At 36.4% G+C, this 18,415-nt stretch overlaps 1 protein-coding gene across 10 annotated transcripts in view; it reads left to right on the forward strand.

Annotated features, from left to right (window-relative positions):
* MBNL2 (muscleblind like splicing regulator 2) overlaps positions 1–18,415 on the forward strand; it is a 48,590-nt gene that overhangs the window by 7,565 nt on the left and 22,610 nt on the right. Inside the window, exons 2-7 of one of the 10 annotated variants that reach the window (XM_070944044.1) lie at positions 4,015–4,179; positions 5,577–5,774; positions 7,391–7,645; positions 13,195–13,248; positions 13,843–13,996; positions 17,472–17,507. In XM_070944044.1, coding sequence (XP_070800145.1) covers positions 4,015–4,179; positions 5,577–5,774; positions 7,391–7,645; positions 13,195–13,248; positions 13,843–13,996; positions 17,472–17,507 — 862 coding nt within the window. The remainder of the gene's footprint in view (positions 1–4,014; positions 4,180–5,576; positions 5,775–7,390; positions 7,646–13,194; positions 13,249–13,842; positions 13,997–17,471; positions 17,508–18,415) is intronic. The other 9 variants (XM_070944043.1, XM_070944045.1, XM_070944047.1 and 6 more) reach the window with 9 other exon arrangements.

Consider the following 18,415-nt stretch of genomic DNA (forward strand, 5'->3'; position numbering starts at 1 on the left):
GTAAAATTGATTGTTCAGCTCCAGACCCAAGACAGAATGAGGATGTCCCCTTCAATCTTTTCCTAGTTCCCCAGAGGGCTGTTAGGGGAAGAAGGACCTGAGTTATAATTAAGGGGTGGCGACAGCAACAAGGAACCTAATATTCCAGTTGCTATCTAGCCCCAGACATGAATCAAATGGCCTGAAGAGACATGCTGGTTTGATAAGATGTTCACAGTCTTTTGATATTAGGCAGAGTACTGGACATGCTTTCATTTCTTCAGCTGTTGTAATATATTCCTTTTTGCAGGTTTTAAATTTGTGATGTGGAAAAGTTTAATGAATGAGAATTACTAGACCCCCTTTTTTTTGCATCTGTGAGTATTCATTGGCATCCAGTCTGTAGAGATTCTCAGTCATCCAGGTCATGGTTGTCCCAAAGGTGCTTTTTTCAGGAGGCAACTGGACTTTCTTGTTTTTTCTTTTGAAGACGTTTTGCTTCTCATCCAAGAAGCTTCTTCAGCTCTGGCAGGATTCCCCACTATCCGTTCCCCACTATCCTGTCCAGTTGCCTCCTGAAAAAGCATCTTTGGGTCATTTGCATCCAGTATTCTTATGAGCCATTTTTCTACTTTTTTTTAGGGAATGAAATGGACTCAGGACTTTAGAGACCAGTCAGTTTAACCTCAGTACTTGGGAAAATCCTAGGAAAGATAATTAAGCAATGGTTTCACAAGCTCATATGAAGGAACTAGGTGATTACATGAAGCCAACATGGGTTAATTAAGAACCTGAGAAACGTAAGGTTCATATACAAGTTGAAGGAGTATTCCCAAACTAGATGCAGTCCTAAGAATTCATAGTTGTACCAGGATGGTCTGGTTTTAAAATTGAAAAAAAGGTTAAATATTTGGGTTTACCTTGACTAATATGAATTGTATGTGATTTCAAAATAATTATGTTAAGATATGGAATGAAGTTAAAAAAAGATATGATGAGAAAAATTGCTATTATCGTTATTGGAAAGAATCTGTATGATTAGGATGAACATTTTACATAGAATGCTTTTTTATTTCAAACAATACCCATATGGACAACTGATATACTATTTAAGTGATGGCAAAAAGGTATTTCCAAATTTGTCTGGCAAGGCAATAAACTAGGAATTAAATACAAAAATGCTGCAGAGTTAGGACTATGAGATTTGAAATTATATTTTGCAGCTTGTTGTTTAGAATGGATGAAGAGTGTGTGACTTTGAGAAATTTGAGGTTTTTGGAAGGATGTGACAAGGTTTGGTTGGCATAGCTATTTGTGGTATGATAAGGTTATTGTAGATGTTAAAAATCACTTTGTTAGAAATTCCATATTGAGAGTTTGATGTAGGTATAAGGCAAGATTGTTTTCTAAAATCCAGTAGTGATTGTCACCCCAGGGAAGGGTCCAATCATTATTGGATTGGACAATCAGTTCTATATTTTAGAAGAGAAATGATAGCTAAACAAAAATGCTAACTTATGCTGATGTATTGATTTTTTTTTGTCAAGGAGAATTTAAGTTAAAAACAAGAGATGATTCAGAATTGAAAGGTTACATATGTCATTGGTTTTCTTGTGTTCACTTAATGGAAAGATTAAAATCTGATAAAAAGAACGATGAGTTTGAAAATGGTAAGACTGAATTTGATTTGGCACTGTGTAGAAATGTTGACCATATTAGTGCTAAGACATATAAACCTCCTCACTAGCAATCCACAACCAGATAAACAGAAATTATCACCAGGATTAATACCAGACCAACAATCAAGCTGTTAATCAATACCCCAATCAAGGAACAACTGAGACAAATAAACAGTAAACAACAGCTTAATCAAGGAAGTATCAAGAAGAAAACAAACTCCCATCAACACTCACAGGGCAATGAGTTTGTGTCTATACAGAGAGCAAACCCCACTCCATTCCAGAACTGATGATACTACCTAGTTGGGTAAAAGCATATATGCCAGAAAACAACCATGATCAGACAGGACCAAGGACTTCACGTGTATAATTGGATTTTAAATATTTGTTATAAAAGTAATGACACTGAAGGTACACTCTTATTTTTGGTGGACATGTAAGAAAACTAGAAAATGTTGAGATCAAATATATATTTTGATTCAGAAGATACTAAAAGGAAATGTACAGTTATAACTAGAGACTTTCCTTTTGGAATTAATGGACAAACAGATTGAAAAATCTTATGGAATTTTTATTTTTGTGTATGATAGCAGCGAAACTTCTACATACAGGCAGTCCTTGATTTCCAACAGTTCATTTAGTGACTGTTCAAAGTTACAGGGGCACTGAAAAAAAATGACTTACAACCGTTTTTCACACTTACAACCATTGCAGCATCCCCATGATCAGATGATCAAAATTCAGATGCTTGGGAACTGACTCATATTTATGACGGTTACAGTGTTCTGGGGTCATGTGATCAGTTTTTGCGACTTTCTGAAAAGCAAAGTCAATGGGATAGGCAGATTCACTTAACAACCGTGTTACTAACTTAACAACTGCAGTGGTTCACTTAACAACTGTGGCAAGAAAGGTCATAGAATGGGGCAAAACTCACTTAACAAATGTTTCACTTAGCAACATAAATTTTGGGCTCAATTGTGGTCGTAATTTGAGGACTATTATACACAAAAATGGAAGAACTTACAGTTGGATGGTTAAGCCAATGGAATTGTCAGAAATGGCAGAAAATGGCAGCTTTGTTTAAAGAAAAGACTTATCAATTTTGTTTCTATCATGAAACCACTTTTGGACTTTTTGCAAGAAAATGAAAAAAATGAAATTGTGATTTTGAGATTTGATAAGAATTATATGGGATTATGGAACTAGTGTGAATTACTGTTGTTTTAAAGCGAGTGTTTGATATATTTTAAATCTGTATTTGAACCAAAGAAAGTTGGAAGTCATTCTTATCCTCTACTTTTTGTTTCTTTTTCTGCATTTTTATCCTTTCATTCCCTTCCCTTTCCCTTTCCCTTTTCCTTTCCTTCTATACTTATACTTATACCCATACCATTACATACCATACACTATACCCATGATGACGAACCTATGGCACGCATGCCAGAGGTGGCACAGAGCATCCTCTCTGTGGGCACGCGAACCGTTGCCCCAGTTCAGCTCTGCCGCGTATGTGCGCGCACCTCCCACCATCCAGCTAGTCTTCGGGTCTCTGCCACGCATGTGTGGGGGCAAGGTGCGTGCGGGGGTGTATAAATGCATGCGTGAGGACCCGGTGCACATGTGGGGGCCACGTGTGCATGCGGGGGGGCATGTGGGAGACATGCGTGCATGCACATGGGGACAGGGCGCATGCAGAGGGCGCATGCGGGGGGTGGGGCACATGCGGGGGGCCACGCGCACATTGCATTTTGGGGGTTCAGGGGGACGCGTGCATTCATGCACATGCTTTGGGCACTCAGTCCGGAAGAGGTTAGCCATCACTGCACTATACTATATTAAAAACGCAATTGTTCCAGGGTAAGTTTTGGAATGTATGAGCACCACAGATTTGGATAATCAGCTTCAGAGATTTCATGTTTATAAAGCCCTTCAAATGGGTTTGGAAAATGTAGTTCTATTCTCATTCATCTTCATGCCTATATATAAACTTTTGAAAGACAATGGAAAAGGATTCGAATCTGCTTAATGCATTCCTATTCTGTTTCTCTCCTTCCTCTTTATAGCATACATTAGAATCTTCATCGAATGTGATGAACATTATTTTGTAATATTTTATATCTACAGGACATTACTAAAGAAAAGATATGGGAATACTTTCCACCTAATTTTGGTAAAATACATAATACAATTATAATAGATGTGTAATTCCTCAGAGAAATGTCAACAGAGCAATTCAGTCCAATATGCTATTTGATTTATACGAAAGGCTATTTTTGAGGATATGAAATAGCTGCTTTACAATAACAGATCATTATAAAATTTCCCAAAATGGATCACTTTGTAACGTTTTCAGGGCCGTTGCACGAGGGAGAACTGCAAATATCTTCACCCACCAACACATTTGAAAACTCAGCTAGAAATTAATGGTAGAAACAACCTGATCCAACAGAAAACCGCAGCAGCAATGCTGGCTCAGCAGATGCAATTTATATTCCCAGGAGCACCTCTTCAGCCAATGGTCAGTACTTTTAATGAAATGCCAGCCCCATGCTTTATTCTTCATAGCTGACATCTGACTAACAATATAAATAAATAAATGAATTTATTATAATTTATAAATTACAATATGCTGTCATCAAATATTGTCCAGTAAAAATGTATAAATCGTTTTTATGAACCTTTTCTGTTTGTAATCTTATTGCAGCTGTTGAACTTTCTGCATTTTAGGGGCAAGCCAGTTTATTCTGGATAAACTACTAAGAAAAACATAGTGAGATTCAGTTAAGCTGAATAATTTATATATTAATTTGCTTATCACATACATACATACATACATACATTTATAAATATATAGTATTTGCATACCCTTCTAATTTATTTATGGGGACTAGTGAATATTTAGTTATGAAAATGTAGCCTGTGATGGGAAAATCTTTAACTGACCCAGAAACTTTTTGAAATATAGAAATAATTAAAAGTAAAAATAGTAAGAAATTTGGGGTAGTGGTTAAGGAATTAAGCGAGAAATTAGGAGTTTTAATATGGCTTTAGGCATAAAATCAGCTGGATGACATTGCCAAGAAAACTGGCAGTTTTCCAGGCAATCACCAGAAGTCCATAGTGACTTTTAAGATGCATATGATCTCTCTCTCTCTCTCTCTCTCTCTCTCTCTCTCTCTCTCTCTCTCTCTCTCTCTCTCTCTCTCTCTCTCTCTCTCTCTCTCTCACACACACACACACACACACACACACACACACACACACACACAGTTTCTCCTTTAAGAAAAACTTAAATCTGGACTTGGGGGAAAGAAGCACAGTTTTCATTTAAGCAGTAATTTGTGTATGTTTAAAATTTATCTCACATCAAATGTTTTGGTGTTGAATAACACCAAAAAGGTCCTTAATGTATAAATCTTTTCATCCTTGTTTGAAGAATAACAAATAGGATAATCATGCATAATAAATTATAGTTTTGATTTATTTCTAGTTAGTCATACCAAGGTAACTTTTGTGGCCATTCCTTGGATGGTTAAGCATCCTTTCTCTATTTTTAGTTTATATACAGATGTACAGTGCAGTGTACATCAATTCCCTCAAAGATAAACATGGCTTCAAAGCTTTCATGCTGAGTCAATTATTCAGTATTAAGTATGCCTGTTTCAGAATCCTTTGGAACTAGTTCATCAAAATTAAAACATAATAAGCAGCTTAATTTATTAAGAAAGCCACAAATATCTAGACATTGAGTTGATACATTCTACCAAGTCAAAATATGAGTTATTTCAGTTTAGCATGTGTGTGGACTACTATAACATAAATCAGTGAAGTTTGATATTGAATTTATTACAGAGCATGTGTATATTTTTCATTTCTAGATGCTTATTTATCATTCCTTTTTATTCTCTCTTTCAGCCATCATTTCAAGTAGGACCAACAATAGGATCTAATCCAGCACTAAACTTTGCACCATATTTAACTCCGGTTACTTCTGGGGTTGGATTAGTTCCTACAGAAATTGTTCCCACACAATCTGTAATTGTTCCTGGAAATCCTGTCTCTGTCTCTGGATCAACTACAACACAGAAACTCCTCAGGACAGATAAACTAGAGGTATGGTGAGCATCATTCTTCTGATACATGCAGTATTTGTTATTTGGTTATATAGGATTGTGAATTTACACAGTGACTATATTTAAACATAAAGAAAAGGCTATTTCATTTCAGTTGGCTACTTAGCATCAGCAATGCAGATCCTCTGTTCTGATTTTTGGTGTCATAATTGTGCTGTAATGAAGAAGTGCAGAATTCATTATTATGGCTATGCAAAGCTTTGTTTTGATACATTTCATATAGCACTAGAACAGGGGTGTCAAACTCAAGGCCTTCAGGCCAGATTCGGCCCACGGGGTGCTTAGATCTGGCCCGCGGGGCCACCCTGGTAACAGCGAAGGACCAACCCATGGTACTTCTGCCAGTGAAAACGGAGCCCAGGGGAGGCTGTGCATGCCTCCCCCCCCGAGCTTTGTTTTGCTGGCACAGGGCTGCAGGAGGCCGTTGTGGCCAAAATCGGAGCTTGGGAGCCCATTTTCGCTGGCAAAGTGCTTGGGCCACTGCAGGCACCCCCGACACGGTGACCTCAAGCTGGCTATGCCCCCCCAGCCACGCCCATGCCGCCCCCCCCGACGTCAAACACAACCCTGATGTGGCCCTCAATGAAATCGAGTTTGACATCCCTGCACTAGAAGGTAAGATCTTCCACCTCATGAAACATCAGCACAGGTTTTGTCTATCTTGACTGGCTGCTTTAGTTTAAGGTGAGTGACTTCTGTACATGAGCTCTGAAAGGTTAGATATTCAGTTAAAGTGGTCACCTGAATCACATAGAACAAATCATCTCCTCAGAGTTTTGCATGGCCTAGTAATTATATTGTTTGTGCAGCAATTGTAATCTGTTATGTAATTTGTAGATAACATTAATTTGGAAACAGATATAATAAACTAAGGGAAAAACATTAAGTTCAGTTAATTGTAGACCATTACTACCTTTGTGTGCTCCTTTCACAGAAAGGTGACCTTTACATATGGAAAATCTGAGCTTATTTCTTGAGTTCTGTCAGTCAGAAGTTGAGATATACAATTGAGTATTATCAATATACTAATGGCACCTAGCTCCATGGTATCCAATGATTTCACTCACCAGTTTCATATAGAAAGGAGTGGAGAGAGGGTGGAGCTTTATGGAACCCCCAAAAGCAGAGGTTTAGGGCTAAACTTGTCTCCCCTGTCAACACTGAGGAAGGAAAAATACCATAACACCACATCCTCCTTCCGAACCCCTGAGTTAGTCCAGAAGGATACCACAATTGTTAAGATTAAAAATCACTGAGAGATCAAGGTCGCAGATGGATTCAAGATCCATGCAGAATTATACAATAGTGAAGCCCATTTTATAGACCAGGGGTGTCAAACTCACATCGTCACGGCAGCATCATGTGACCTATTGGGAGTTTTTTCCCCTTCGCTAAACCGGGCATGGGCGTGGCTAGCGCATGACGCATCTGGCTCGCGGGCTGCAGATTTGACAGTCCTCTTATAGACTGAGATTAAAGGTTTTAGCAGTTTTCAGAGCTTATTTGGGCACAGTTCAAAATTGCCTTTTACATTCTTTCTTGTACTCAGTGTGTAATTATCCTCACGTGCATAATAAATATTGTTTTGTGCCCCAGGTTTGCCGGGAATTCCAGCGAGGAAACTGTGCACGGGGTGAAACCGATTGTCGCTTTGCACATCCTGCTGACAGCACAATGATTGATACAAATGACAACACTGTAACTGTTTGTATGGATTACATAAAAGGGCGTTGCCTGAGGGAAAAATGCAAATATTTTCATCCTCCTGCTCACTTGCAGGCCAAAATCAAAGCTGCTCAGCACCAGACAAACCAAGCGGCAGTGGTAGCCCAAGCAGCTGCTACAGTCATGGTAAGTGCAAGAGGAATGGGGTTCTTTAAGACAGTGGTCACCAACCACTGGTGGTCCACGAGAAAATTTTGGTGGTCCACAGAAAAATTATTTGCATTTTTTATATTGCACTAAATACTATTTATATTAATGGTCTGTGGGATTTAAAATTATGAATGTAGTGGTCCCTGAGATCCGAAAGGTTGGTGACCCCTGCTTTAAGAGTCAGCTTTAAGTCCTTGAGCTGGCTACTTCTAAAATGGATTTTTGTTACGTGTTAGCAACCCAGCAAATCTGTTTGACTCAGTAATTTCAGCACAAGGAGTATCTTCCTGGAATGCGGACAAGTTCAAGTTCTAACTCTTCAGCATTTCCCTTCATATTTAGTACAGGCTCTTATTTCTAAGGATTAACTTGGTTTTCACTTGAATGCTTTGAAGTTTGGATAAACTAGGCTGCCAACATGCATCTTTAAATTCACGTGGTTTAGAAAATATCCAACAGTTATCTAGCTAGGTCTTTATTAAATTTGTAAGTTGTTCAGTTGGCTGCTCCAACTGAAGTCATAGTGGCTTACACAGCGACTAGCAATTAAAACATTAGGAAGGAAGGAACGATGAATTCATTCATACGCATGTCTTTTAAGTTGAGGGCAAAATACTGGATGTCTTCTTTTTCAAAATAGTTTGAAAAAGAAATTAGGGGGAAATATGGTTTGCGATAGGTTGATATGTATTCTCTGTATAGGCTAAATCCCTTGAAGGAAACTTGTGCAAGAAATGTTGTCCAATCACTCACTATACCTTATAATGATAATCGTAGAAGGCTCTGTTGCAATATCATTTTGCTAGGATGATTGTTTGAGTCCACCATTCCCTCCCCCCCAAAAAGAAAATATCACTTTGTCACCTATTAACTTCATTCATTATTTGTGACATCTAGTCACAGTCCCAAGAACTTCTTTAAGTGGATGGAATATTATACTGTTTGTGTCTACTTTTTGGCTTTATAAAAATGTCAGTGTACTGCTAAGTTTTGAAACAAGCAGTAATAAACAGAGTAGAGCAGAGCAGAGCAGAGCAGAGCAGAGCAGAGCAGAGCAGAGCAGAGCAGAGCAGAATTCTTTATTGGCCAAGTGTGATTGGACACACAAGGAATTTATCTCTGGTGTATATGCTCTCAGTGTACATAAGGAGAATAAAATACATTCATCGAGAATAAAAAGATACAACACTTAGTGATAGTCAAGATACTAATAAGCTATCAAATCGTACTAGGAAACAAAAACAATATAAATTGAAAGATACAAGCAACATGGTTATAGTAATAAGTGGGAAGAGATAGATACTAGTAAGGAAGAGAAGAATAATAGTAATACAGGCTTAGTAAATTATTTGACAGTGTTGTGGGAATTAGTTGTTAAGCAGAGTGATGGCATTCGGGAAAAAACTGTCCTTGTGTCTAATTGTTTGGGTATGCAGTGCCCTATAGCATCATTTTGAGGGTAGAAGTTGAAACAATTTATGTCCAGGATGTGAGAGGTCTCACATATCTCTCCCTATATATCATATATATATAGCTGTCTATATCATCCTAAAATCTTGTAGGAATATCAGTTTAATGACCATGACATTTCTACTTACAATATCTTTACAAAAATAGGTTCTTTTAGTTTAGAAGTGCTGAAAGAGCTGTTTTACCCTGAGAGTGTTCTTTCTATAAGTGGATCCGTTATGGTAATTTATTTGGTTGATGAGAGCAAATTATTTTCAGTATATTATATAACACAAGCAGAATATTCAGGTGATCCTCAATACAAAAATCTGTCCTCATTCTTGCCACAGGGCAAGTAATAAAACAAATGTAGTTACTTTATATAGTAGATGTAGACTGTAGATTGTACATCCAGCCACCATACAAAATACTGTTAGAAAAACAGCTAATATATTTAGTAGCTTCTTGCAAGCCTCCACAATGCTCTTATATCTACCAGACTCATAGAACATAGAATATTTATTTATTTATTTATTACATGTATTTATATGCCGCCATTCTCCCGAAGGATTCAGGGCGGCGAACACAAGTTAACAAACAAGTACAATAAAATCATAATTTAATCCAAATAATTAATTGAATAACAGAGTTGGAAGGGTCCTTGGAAGTCTTCAAACCCCTGCTCGAGTAGGAGATGCCATTCCAGACAAATGATTATACAATTTGTCCATAATCAATTTGACATTTATTGATATCTGCTTTTATGGATCAGAACTCTAACATCTGTCCCTTTTTAAATAGAAATCTAGAATAGATTGGTACAATAGAACATAAAATTTGATATAACATAGCAAAACAAAAACAATCAAGCATAAATAGAAATCTATGAACCAACATAATTTTGCATGAATTTGTTTAAAAAGAAGGTGCATTTAATGTTTTCCATACAGGAATTGACAGGTATGCGCTATTTTTAATTTTGGGCCAAATTTATATATATTTTAATTGTTTTTAATATTTGTATTTCATGTTTTTTAATTCTGGCTGTACACCGCCCTGAGTCCTCAGGGAGAAGGGCGGTATATAAATTTAAAAATAAATAAATTAAAATAAATTAAAAACACTACTTCAGTTAAGAACCATATTTTTGTTTTGTGTGAGGACTTTATTCATCGTCATCTAAAGTTAGAGAAGTTCTCTTTGTTTGATACCTTGCTGAAATCACTTTAATCATGTCAGTGGATAGTTAAATTTTAGAATTTATGCCATAAAATGCAATGATGTGGGCCAATTTGGATTAAAAAGTGTTTAAAGTTCTAAGGATAAAATGAAAGCAACTAGGCATTATGACTCTAGAGTACTCAATGGCAGTAAGCCTCTAGAGACCAGTTGCCAGGGAACAGCTACCAGGAGGTTTTAATGCTCTCCTGACCTCTTTGTGGGCTCCTTAGGGGCATTTGATTGGTCACTGTGGGAACAGAGTATTGAACTAGATGATCCTTGGTCTGATCCAACACAGCATTTTTTTAATGGTGTGTTGTTGTTTTGCATAGCTAGCTTAGCTATGCTGAGAACAAAACCATTTGTGCCAATACTGAAAATACATCTATAATGTAGCAATACTAGACAAATCCAGATTAGTAGACATTTGAATTACTGAGGAGTGACTTCTGAGAAAATAGTGCAGATTAGCACTACAGATACCCCCGTTGGAAAAGAACAAAAGTTAATTAGAACTCTCCATCATCTTTACAAAATTCAGAATATGAGAGTTTGTTAGTAAGTTAGAAAAATGTGGGATAGTCAGCATCGCCACCAGATGTATTTGTAACTAACTCACTAACTGCATTCAATGTGTAGTCCTTAATGGAACTACATCTATACGGAGGGAAGGAAGCAGTGGGGTCCTCCAGGGTTCTGTTTTAGACCCATTATTCTTCAATATCTTCATAAATGATTTAGATGAAGGAATACAGGGGAACGCATCAAATTTGCAGACAACATCAAACTGATAGGAATAGCCAACCCCCAGAAGACAGACTCAAGAACCAGATGGATCTTGACAGACTTGAGCATTGGGCCTGAAATGAAATGAAATTCAATGTAGAGAAAAGTAAAGTTTTATGCTTAGGCAAGAAAAAAATATACAGGTACAGATTAACGGAAATATGGCTCAAAAGCCATAACTGTGAGAGGGATCTTGAAGTCCTAGTAGACAATTATTTAAGTATGAGCCAGCAGTGTGTTGTAGCCACCAAAATAACCAATGTAATCCTAGGCTGCATTAGCAGAAGTATAGAACCAAGATCACGTGTATTGTTATAACCATTTTATAATGCCTTAGTAAGACCAATCTTGGAATACTGCATCCAGTTTTGGTCACATATAAAAAGGATGTTGAGACTCTGGAAAGAGTATAGAGAAGAGCAACAAAGATGTGGGGGCTGAAGCAGTGGTGGGATTCAGCTGGTTCTCTCCAGATCACGCAAACCGGTAGTGGCGACTGTGGGAGGCTCTGCCCACTCGCCTGGATGTAATGTCCGACTACTGCGCATGCAGTATGAGTGTGCTCACATTTGTGAACTGGTAGGGAAAGTAAGTGAATCCCACCTCTGGGCTGGAGGCTAAAATGAATAAAGAACAGTTGTAGGAATTGGGTATGTCTAGCCTAATGAAAGAGGGACACGGTGGCTCAGCGGCTAAGACACTGAGCTTGTCGATCGAAAGGTCGGCAGTTCGGCGGTTCGAATCCCTAGTGCCGCATAATGGGGTGAGCTCCCGTTACTTGTCCCAGCTTCTGCCAACCTATCAGTTCGAAAGCATGTAAAAAATGCAAGTAAAAAAATAGGGACCACCTTTGGTGGGAAGGTAACAGCGTTCCTTGTGCCTTTGGTGTTGAGTCATGCCGGCCACATGACCACCGAGATGTCTTCGGACAGTGCTGGCTCTTCAGCTTTGTAATGTAGATGAGCACCGCCCCCTAGAGTCGGGAACAACTAGCACATATGTGCAAGAGGAACCTTTACCTTTAGTCTAGTGAAAAGAAGCACTGGGGTGACATGATATCAATATTTCAGTATTGAGTGATTGTTACAAAGAAGAGGGGGGGGGGTCAGCCTATTTTCCAAAGCACCAGAAGGCAAGACAAGAAACAATGGAGGGAAACTATTCAATAGCAGAAGCAACCTAGAACTAAGGAGAAATTTCCTAACAGTGAGAACAATTAACCAGACCTTCAGAAGTTGTGGGTACTCCATCACTGGAGGCTTTTAAGAAGAGACTGGACAGCCATTTGCCTGAAATGGTATAGGGTCTCCTGCTTGAGCAGAGGGCTGGACTAGAAAACCTCCAAGGTCCCTTCCAATTCTGTTTTTCTCTTAAAATCCCCAAACAAAATGTGTAAACATTTTTTCCTACTTAACATGGTGGTTCCTAATATAGTTAAAATTAGAGAACATTTTAAAATATATTGAATGTGATAAATTAAGGATCAGAAGTAACATTAACTAAAGATCTAAGTAAAAAACAGACTTTAAAATAACATTAATCTTTCTAGGTTTTATATATGCGTTCATTTCATTAAAAAATACTGTTTTCCAGTGATTTCAATTTTGATTGTTAATTTTTAGAAATTAATGTATGCTTCCTAATATGGCATAACTAACTTACCAGTATTTGTTTAGGAAAATCATTGCAATAACTGCTTTTCTACATAGTATAAAAGCTTACTGATGCTTATTTGTCTGCAAGCTTCTATTTTATTCAACTTTCCTAAATTCCAAACATCTGTTTTATTCTTATATGTTTTAACTAAGTTATGATAAATGCATTTTTTGCTTCAGTACTAATCCAAGATGTAATGTTCATTTCCTTAGATGATGAAGTATTTCTGTTGTTGTGCATGTCTAGTGTTCTGTATGTTGTATCTTGCATTCAGAATATTTTTTTCCTTCTCAACTATCCACAATGCAATGCCGTTCCCATGATGCACCTCTGCTTGCTGTTTACCTGTATGTTAATTCGCTTGAATTCCATTGGCCACTGCCATCATGTGCTCGCTGCCTGTTCTTAAAAAGACTCAGTCGACTGCCAAAGCAATGAAGCGACCTCTTGAAGCAACTGTAGACCTGGTACTTTGACTTTCACCTTTTGCTTTGCATGTAGCTTTTCCAAAATGCAAATAAATTTAATGTTTATCTGAATTGCATTCTTAATTATAATATTTAAGTAATCTCATTTTCACATGTTATTATGGCAGAATAATCTAACATCTTTTCTAACAAAGTTTCATCATCAATTGACTTATTTTAAAAGTCAAAGCAAAGGAAAAAATGTGTTTTTGTCATTGATGCTATTTATTCTATAATAAATAACATGTGTTTTTTATAAATAGAAACAAATGCAAATAACGCTTCAGTCATATTTTAAACCCTATTTCAAAAAATAATGTTTTCCCTAGGCTCTCTTTTTTTAGTTTAATTACTATGATTCTATAATTTTAGTTTAATTGTGCTGTGCATTAATTACCAGTAATAATAAAATTTTGCACTGCTGCCTTCGGAGCATGGCAAGGCTTATTCAACTGTTGAAAGAGCTGTAATAATTACACAGTCCTCGTTTAAGATATAAATCTATGTATATAGATATATATGGATATATATATACATGTGTGTGTGTGTGTGTGTGTTTGTATTTGTGTGTGTATGTGTGTATTTAATTCACAGGCCTTTCCACCTGCTGTCCTTCATCCTTTACCAAAGAGACAAGCACTTGAGAAAAGCAATGGTGCCAGTGCTGTTTTTAATCCCAGTTTCTTGCACTACCAACAGGCTCTTGCTAGTGCACAGTTGCAGCAACATGCATCATTTATTCCCACAGGTAAGTTCTGTTTAGAAGTAAAGAAATATTTTGATTCCTTTGTCTCTGGATAAAAAAGCTCCCCGTGATCCCATTCCTTGTACTTTCATCTGAATAATTGTGTCCTCCTTCCACCACTTTGGGGAGGACATTGACAATGCTTTTTTTTAAAAAAAAACTTTTAATATTTCCGAAGAATATTATAAAATGTTTAGAAGTGCGTAAAGAGGATCAAAAAGTTTTCAGTCTGAACCATTTGATTAACCTTAGTCTTTCAACAGTCTTTTGGAAAGAGGCATGTTCTTGCTTCAGTTTGTAGAGATCCTCAGTCATCCAGGTCATGATTGTCCCAAAGGTGCTTTTTCAGGAGGCAACTGGACTTTCTGCAAGGAATATAAATCCTTCCATTCCCCACCATCCAATCAGAGCTGAAGAAGCTTCTTGGATGAGAAGCAAAATGTTTTCAAAGAAAAAACAAGAAAGTCCAGTTGCCTCCTGAAAAAGCACTTTGGGGTTTTGTCTCAGTTCTTTGGCATCTTTGAAGAACTATATATGTTCTGTATAGATATTTTCTACATAGAAAATATTTTTCTTAAAATATCAGTAAATAGATATTTTAAGGATTTAGAAGAACTCAGAAGGACATAGCAAATATATTAAGATTTACTGGGAATACATTGCTTTTGTGGTTGTTACTATATCCTGCCTTTATTTTGTACAACCCAAACTCAGAGTACAAGTAGTCCTTGATTTATGATTGAGCCCAAAATTTCTGTTGTTAAGCGAGACATTTGTTAAGTGAGTTTTGCCCCATTTTATGACATTTCTTGCCACAATTGTTAAGTGAATCACTGAAGTTGTTAAATTAGTAACCCGGTTGGTAAGTGAATCTGGTTTCCCCCTTGTCATAAGATCACAAAGGGTAATCACGTGATCCCAGGATGGAGCAACAGTCATAAATACGAATCAGTTGCCAAGCATCTGAATTTTGATCACATGACCATGGGGATGCTGTAAAGGTTGTAATTGTGAAAAATGATCATAATTCACTTTATTCAGTGCCATTTGTAATTTTGAATGGCCACTAAATGAACTGTTGTAAATTGAGGACTATCTATATATTATGCTTCTGGTTCCTATTCTGTTTTTCCTCTGAACAATTATCTTGTGAGGTGGGCTTACCTTCTCCTTCTCTATTTCTAATGGATACAGAAGGCTACTCTTTTATTCCTTTCCAGAGGCAAAAATTCTGTTTCATATCTGTTACGCTGTCCATCTACTATCACAATTGATGGTAACTTGAGGCCCCCATGTACTAACGTCATATGAGAAAGTTTCAGAAAGGCTATGAAATCTGGCAATAGCATAGAATAAGATAAGAAGAATGTTCTATCACTGTAAATTAAATTACATGTCTTACTCTTATCTTCATTCTTTTTCCTGCTTTGTCTGCCATTTTAATATTTGCTAGAAGGATCTTAAAAGTTTTTGAGAACTATTTGCCTAATGTTAATCTGCCCCATGATTTCCCTTCCCAGCAAACATCAGTTTCCTTCCCTTATGCTCCAATGAAGACATTTTAAAAAATTCTCACTTTTTTTAAAAAAATCACCAATGCAGAATCAGTTCTGTGCCCATGGTTATGTGTCTATTGCATACATTAAGACAATGATTCATTGATAAATATGTATACAGATTGCTTTGTTGCAATAACCCATAGATATCTATCCATCAAATTCTGATCTGATCGTATTTGTAACATAAAAGTGACCTCAAAAGAAAACCATATCATGCCATTAAGAGAACAAAATGTGAATATGAAAATCACCATTTCTTATGAATATAATAGTAAACTGTAACCTACAGTTTGACCCTAGGTCCCAAATGAACCAGTGTTAACAAGCAGAATATTCTAGAAAAACATTTTAACAATACTGTACACACGTACACATTTTGGTGCATAGTTGTTTCATACATACAAGTTCTGTCAGTTTGAATGGTGCATAATACTAAGGTGCTTAAGGCAAAAAAGGATTAGTATAAAAAATGGAAGGAGGGACACATAACTAAGGCAGAATGCCAGCATATAGCTTGAATCTGCAAAGATGAAGTCAAGAAAACTAAGGTTCATCATGAACTAAGACTTGCAACAAAAATCAAAGATAATTTTAAAAAAGTTTCTTTCAACATGTAAAAAACAAGAAAAAAGTCAAGGAAACAATCAGTCCACTAATGGGAGAAGATGGCAAGGAAGTGATGGGCAGCAGTGAGAAAAGAGAGTTGCTTAATTCATTCTTTGCATCTGTCTTCATACAAAGGGAAAAAAACAGCCCAACCTTTACCAAGAACAGAACAGTAAAAGACAGACTAGGAGTACACATTAAAATAGACAAGAAAATGGTAAGAGAACACCTGTCCACCCTAGATGAGTTCAAGTCACCAGAACCAGATGGATTACATCCCAGAGTTCTGAAGGAGGTGGCAGATGTGATCTTGGAACCTTTGAACTATATCTTTCAAAGATCCTGAAGCACCAGGGAGCTACCGGAGGATTGGAAAAGAGTTGATGCGATTCCCATCTTCAAAAAAGGGAAAAAATGGATCCAGAAAACTACAGACCAATCAGCCTGACATCAATACCTAGGAAGATCTTGGAAAAGATAGTCAAGCTACAGATTTGTGAACACCTAGAAGCAAGCAAAGTTATAACCAGAAGCCAGCCAACATAGATTGTCAAAAACAGATCATGCTAAACAAATCTCATTTCATTCTTTGACAAAGTGACTAAATTAGTGGTCCAGCAAAATGCTGTGGACATAGTATACTTAGATTTCAGTAAAGCATTTGACAAAGTAGATCACAACCTTCTTCTTAGTAAGTTAGAAAAATGTGGAATAGACAGCATCATCACCAGATGGATTTGTAACTGGCTGACAAACCGCACTCAATATGTAGTCCTTAATGGAACTACTTCTCTACATGGAGGGAAGTAAGCTGTGGGTACCCCAAGGTTTTGCCTTAGGCCCAGTACTCTTCAATATCTTCATAAATGACTTAGATGAGGGAATAGAAGGGGAACTAATATACATTTGCAGATGACACCAGGCTGGCAGGAATAGAGATCACTGTAAATCATTGTAAAACAGTTATTGTTATATATTCTATTCAAACTGAATTCTTTTTAATGAGAATGTCCTATTGTTCAATATTAAATGAAATGTTTGCTGTACAGATTATGATACATAACATATTATATTGATAACATCTGATCATTGACTGTAGTAAAGAATTTCATTTGATGTATATTTATACAGATTTGTACATAGAAATGAAATGTTTTAGAATAGCAATGAAGCTATGAATAGCCTTTTTGAATTTCTATTTAACTCACTTTGGTTTTTCCTTGGGATGCTTGGATCTTTGAATGTTAACTCTAAACAGCTAACCTGTTTCTTCCCTTTATTCACCTTTTTTCACCTACCATTGCATGAAACAGGGTCAGTTTTGTGCATGACACCTGCTACCAGTATTGGTAGGTTTCAAACTTATTTATTGATCTCTTTTTAATAATATTCTCTACCTTTCTTTGTTTGGAGAATTAAAATATAAATTAGACATAAATGGTTATTTTGAATTTTCGCTCGAATTGTTAAAACATTTGACATTTATTTTTTTAAAAAAAGAAATAAAACCCGGCTACTTAGATGCATCATCATTTGCAATACCAGTCCTACTGCAAAATGCACTTATATCATGAAGTTCAATGTGCTTTTGCTTTTTTTAACGTATATTTTATAATGCGAGCATTATTGTGTGACAAACTATTGAAGAAAGCAATTTAACTTCATTAGTATTTTGAAGTTTCATAGTGGTATGCCTACTTTTTTTTTCCGCTGTGTTGTAGAAAAAGTTTTTATCAGTATTTCCCAGAAATGTTATCTTAATATTTGCAGAAAAAATAATCATTAAATATATTTCATTTGAAGCTAGTATAAAGCTATTTAGCATTGCAGTCCTAGAAGTGCTTTTTAAGAAGTAATTCTCATTTAATTCAATGATATATAGAAGTACAGTTTTCAATTTTGAAACATTAGAAAATTCCCCTTTTCTAATTTAGCCATTTGTCCAACAAACTTTTTTCAAATTAATTTTGAGTAATCACATTATTAGGGTGCTGTTTGAATTTCCAGCCTTAGTACTTCTGTCTTAAAATCAAGGTTTTAGATTGTGTTTCCCAGATGCCCTCAACTTTCTCATAACCCACTTTACTTATATGTGGAAAAAAGAATCAAAATTAATTATTATAATCTTCACTTTCCTTGTTGAGACTGTATAAAATAATTTTAGATAGTAGTTAGGTTATATCTAATGTATTATAAAATAAATTAAGTGTGTTTATAGGACCATAAATGTGAGTGTGTATATCTACACATACACACG

Source organism: Pituophis catenifer, unplaced genomic scaffold (assembly GCF_029215685.1).
Source record: "Pituophis catenifer annectens isolate HBS135680 unplaced genomic scaffold, rPitCat1.0.hap2 SCAF_4, whole genome shotgun sequence".
NCBI lineage: Eukaryota > Metazoa > Chordata > Lepidosauria > Squamata > Colubridae > Pituophis > Pituophis catenifer.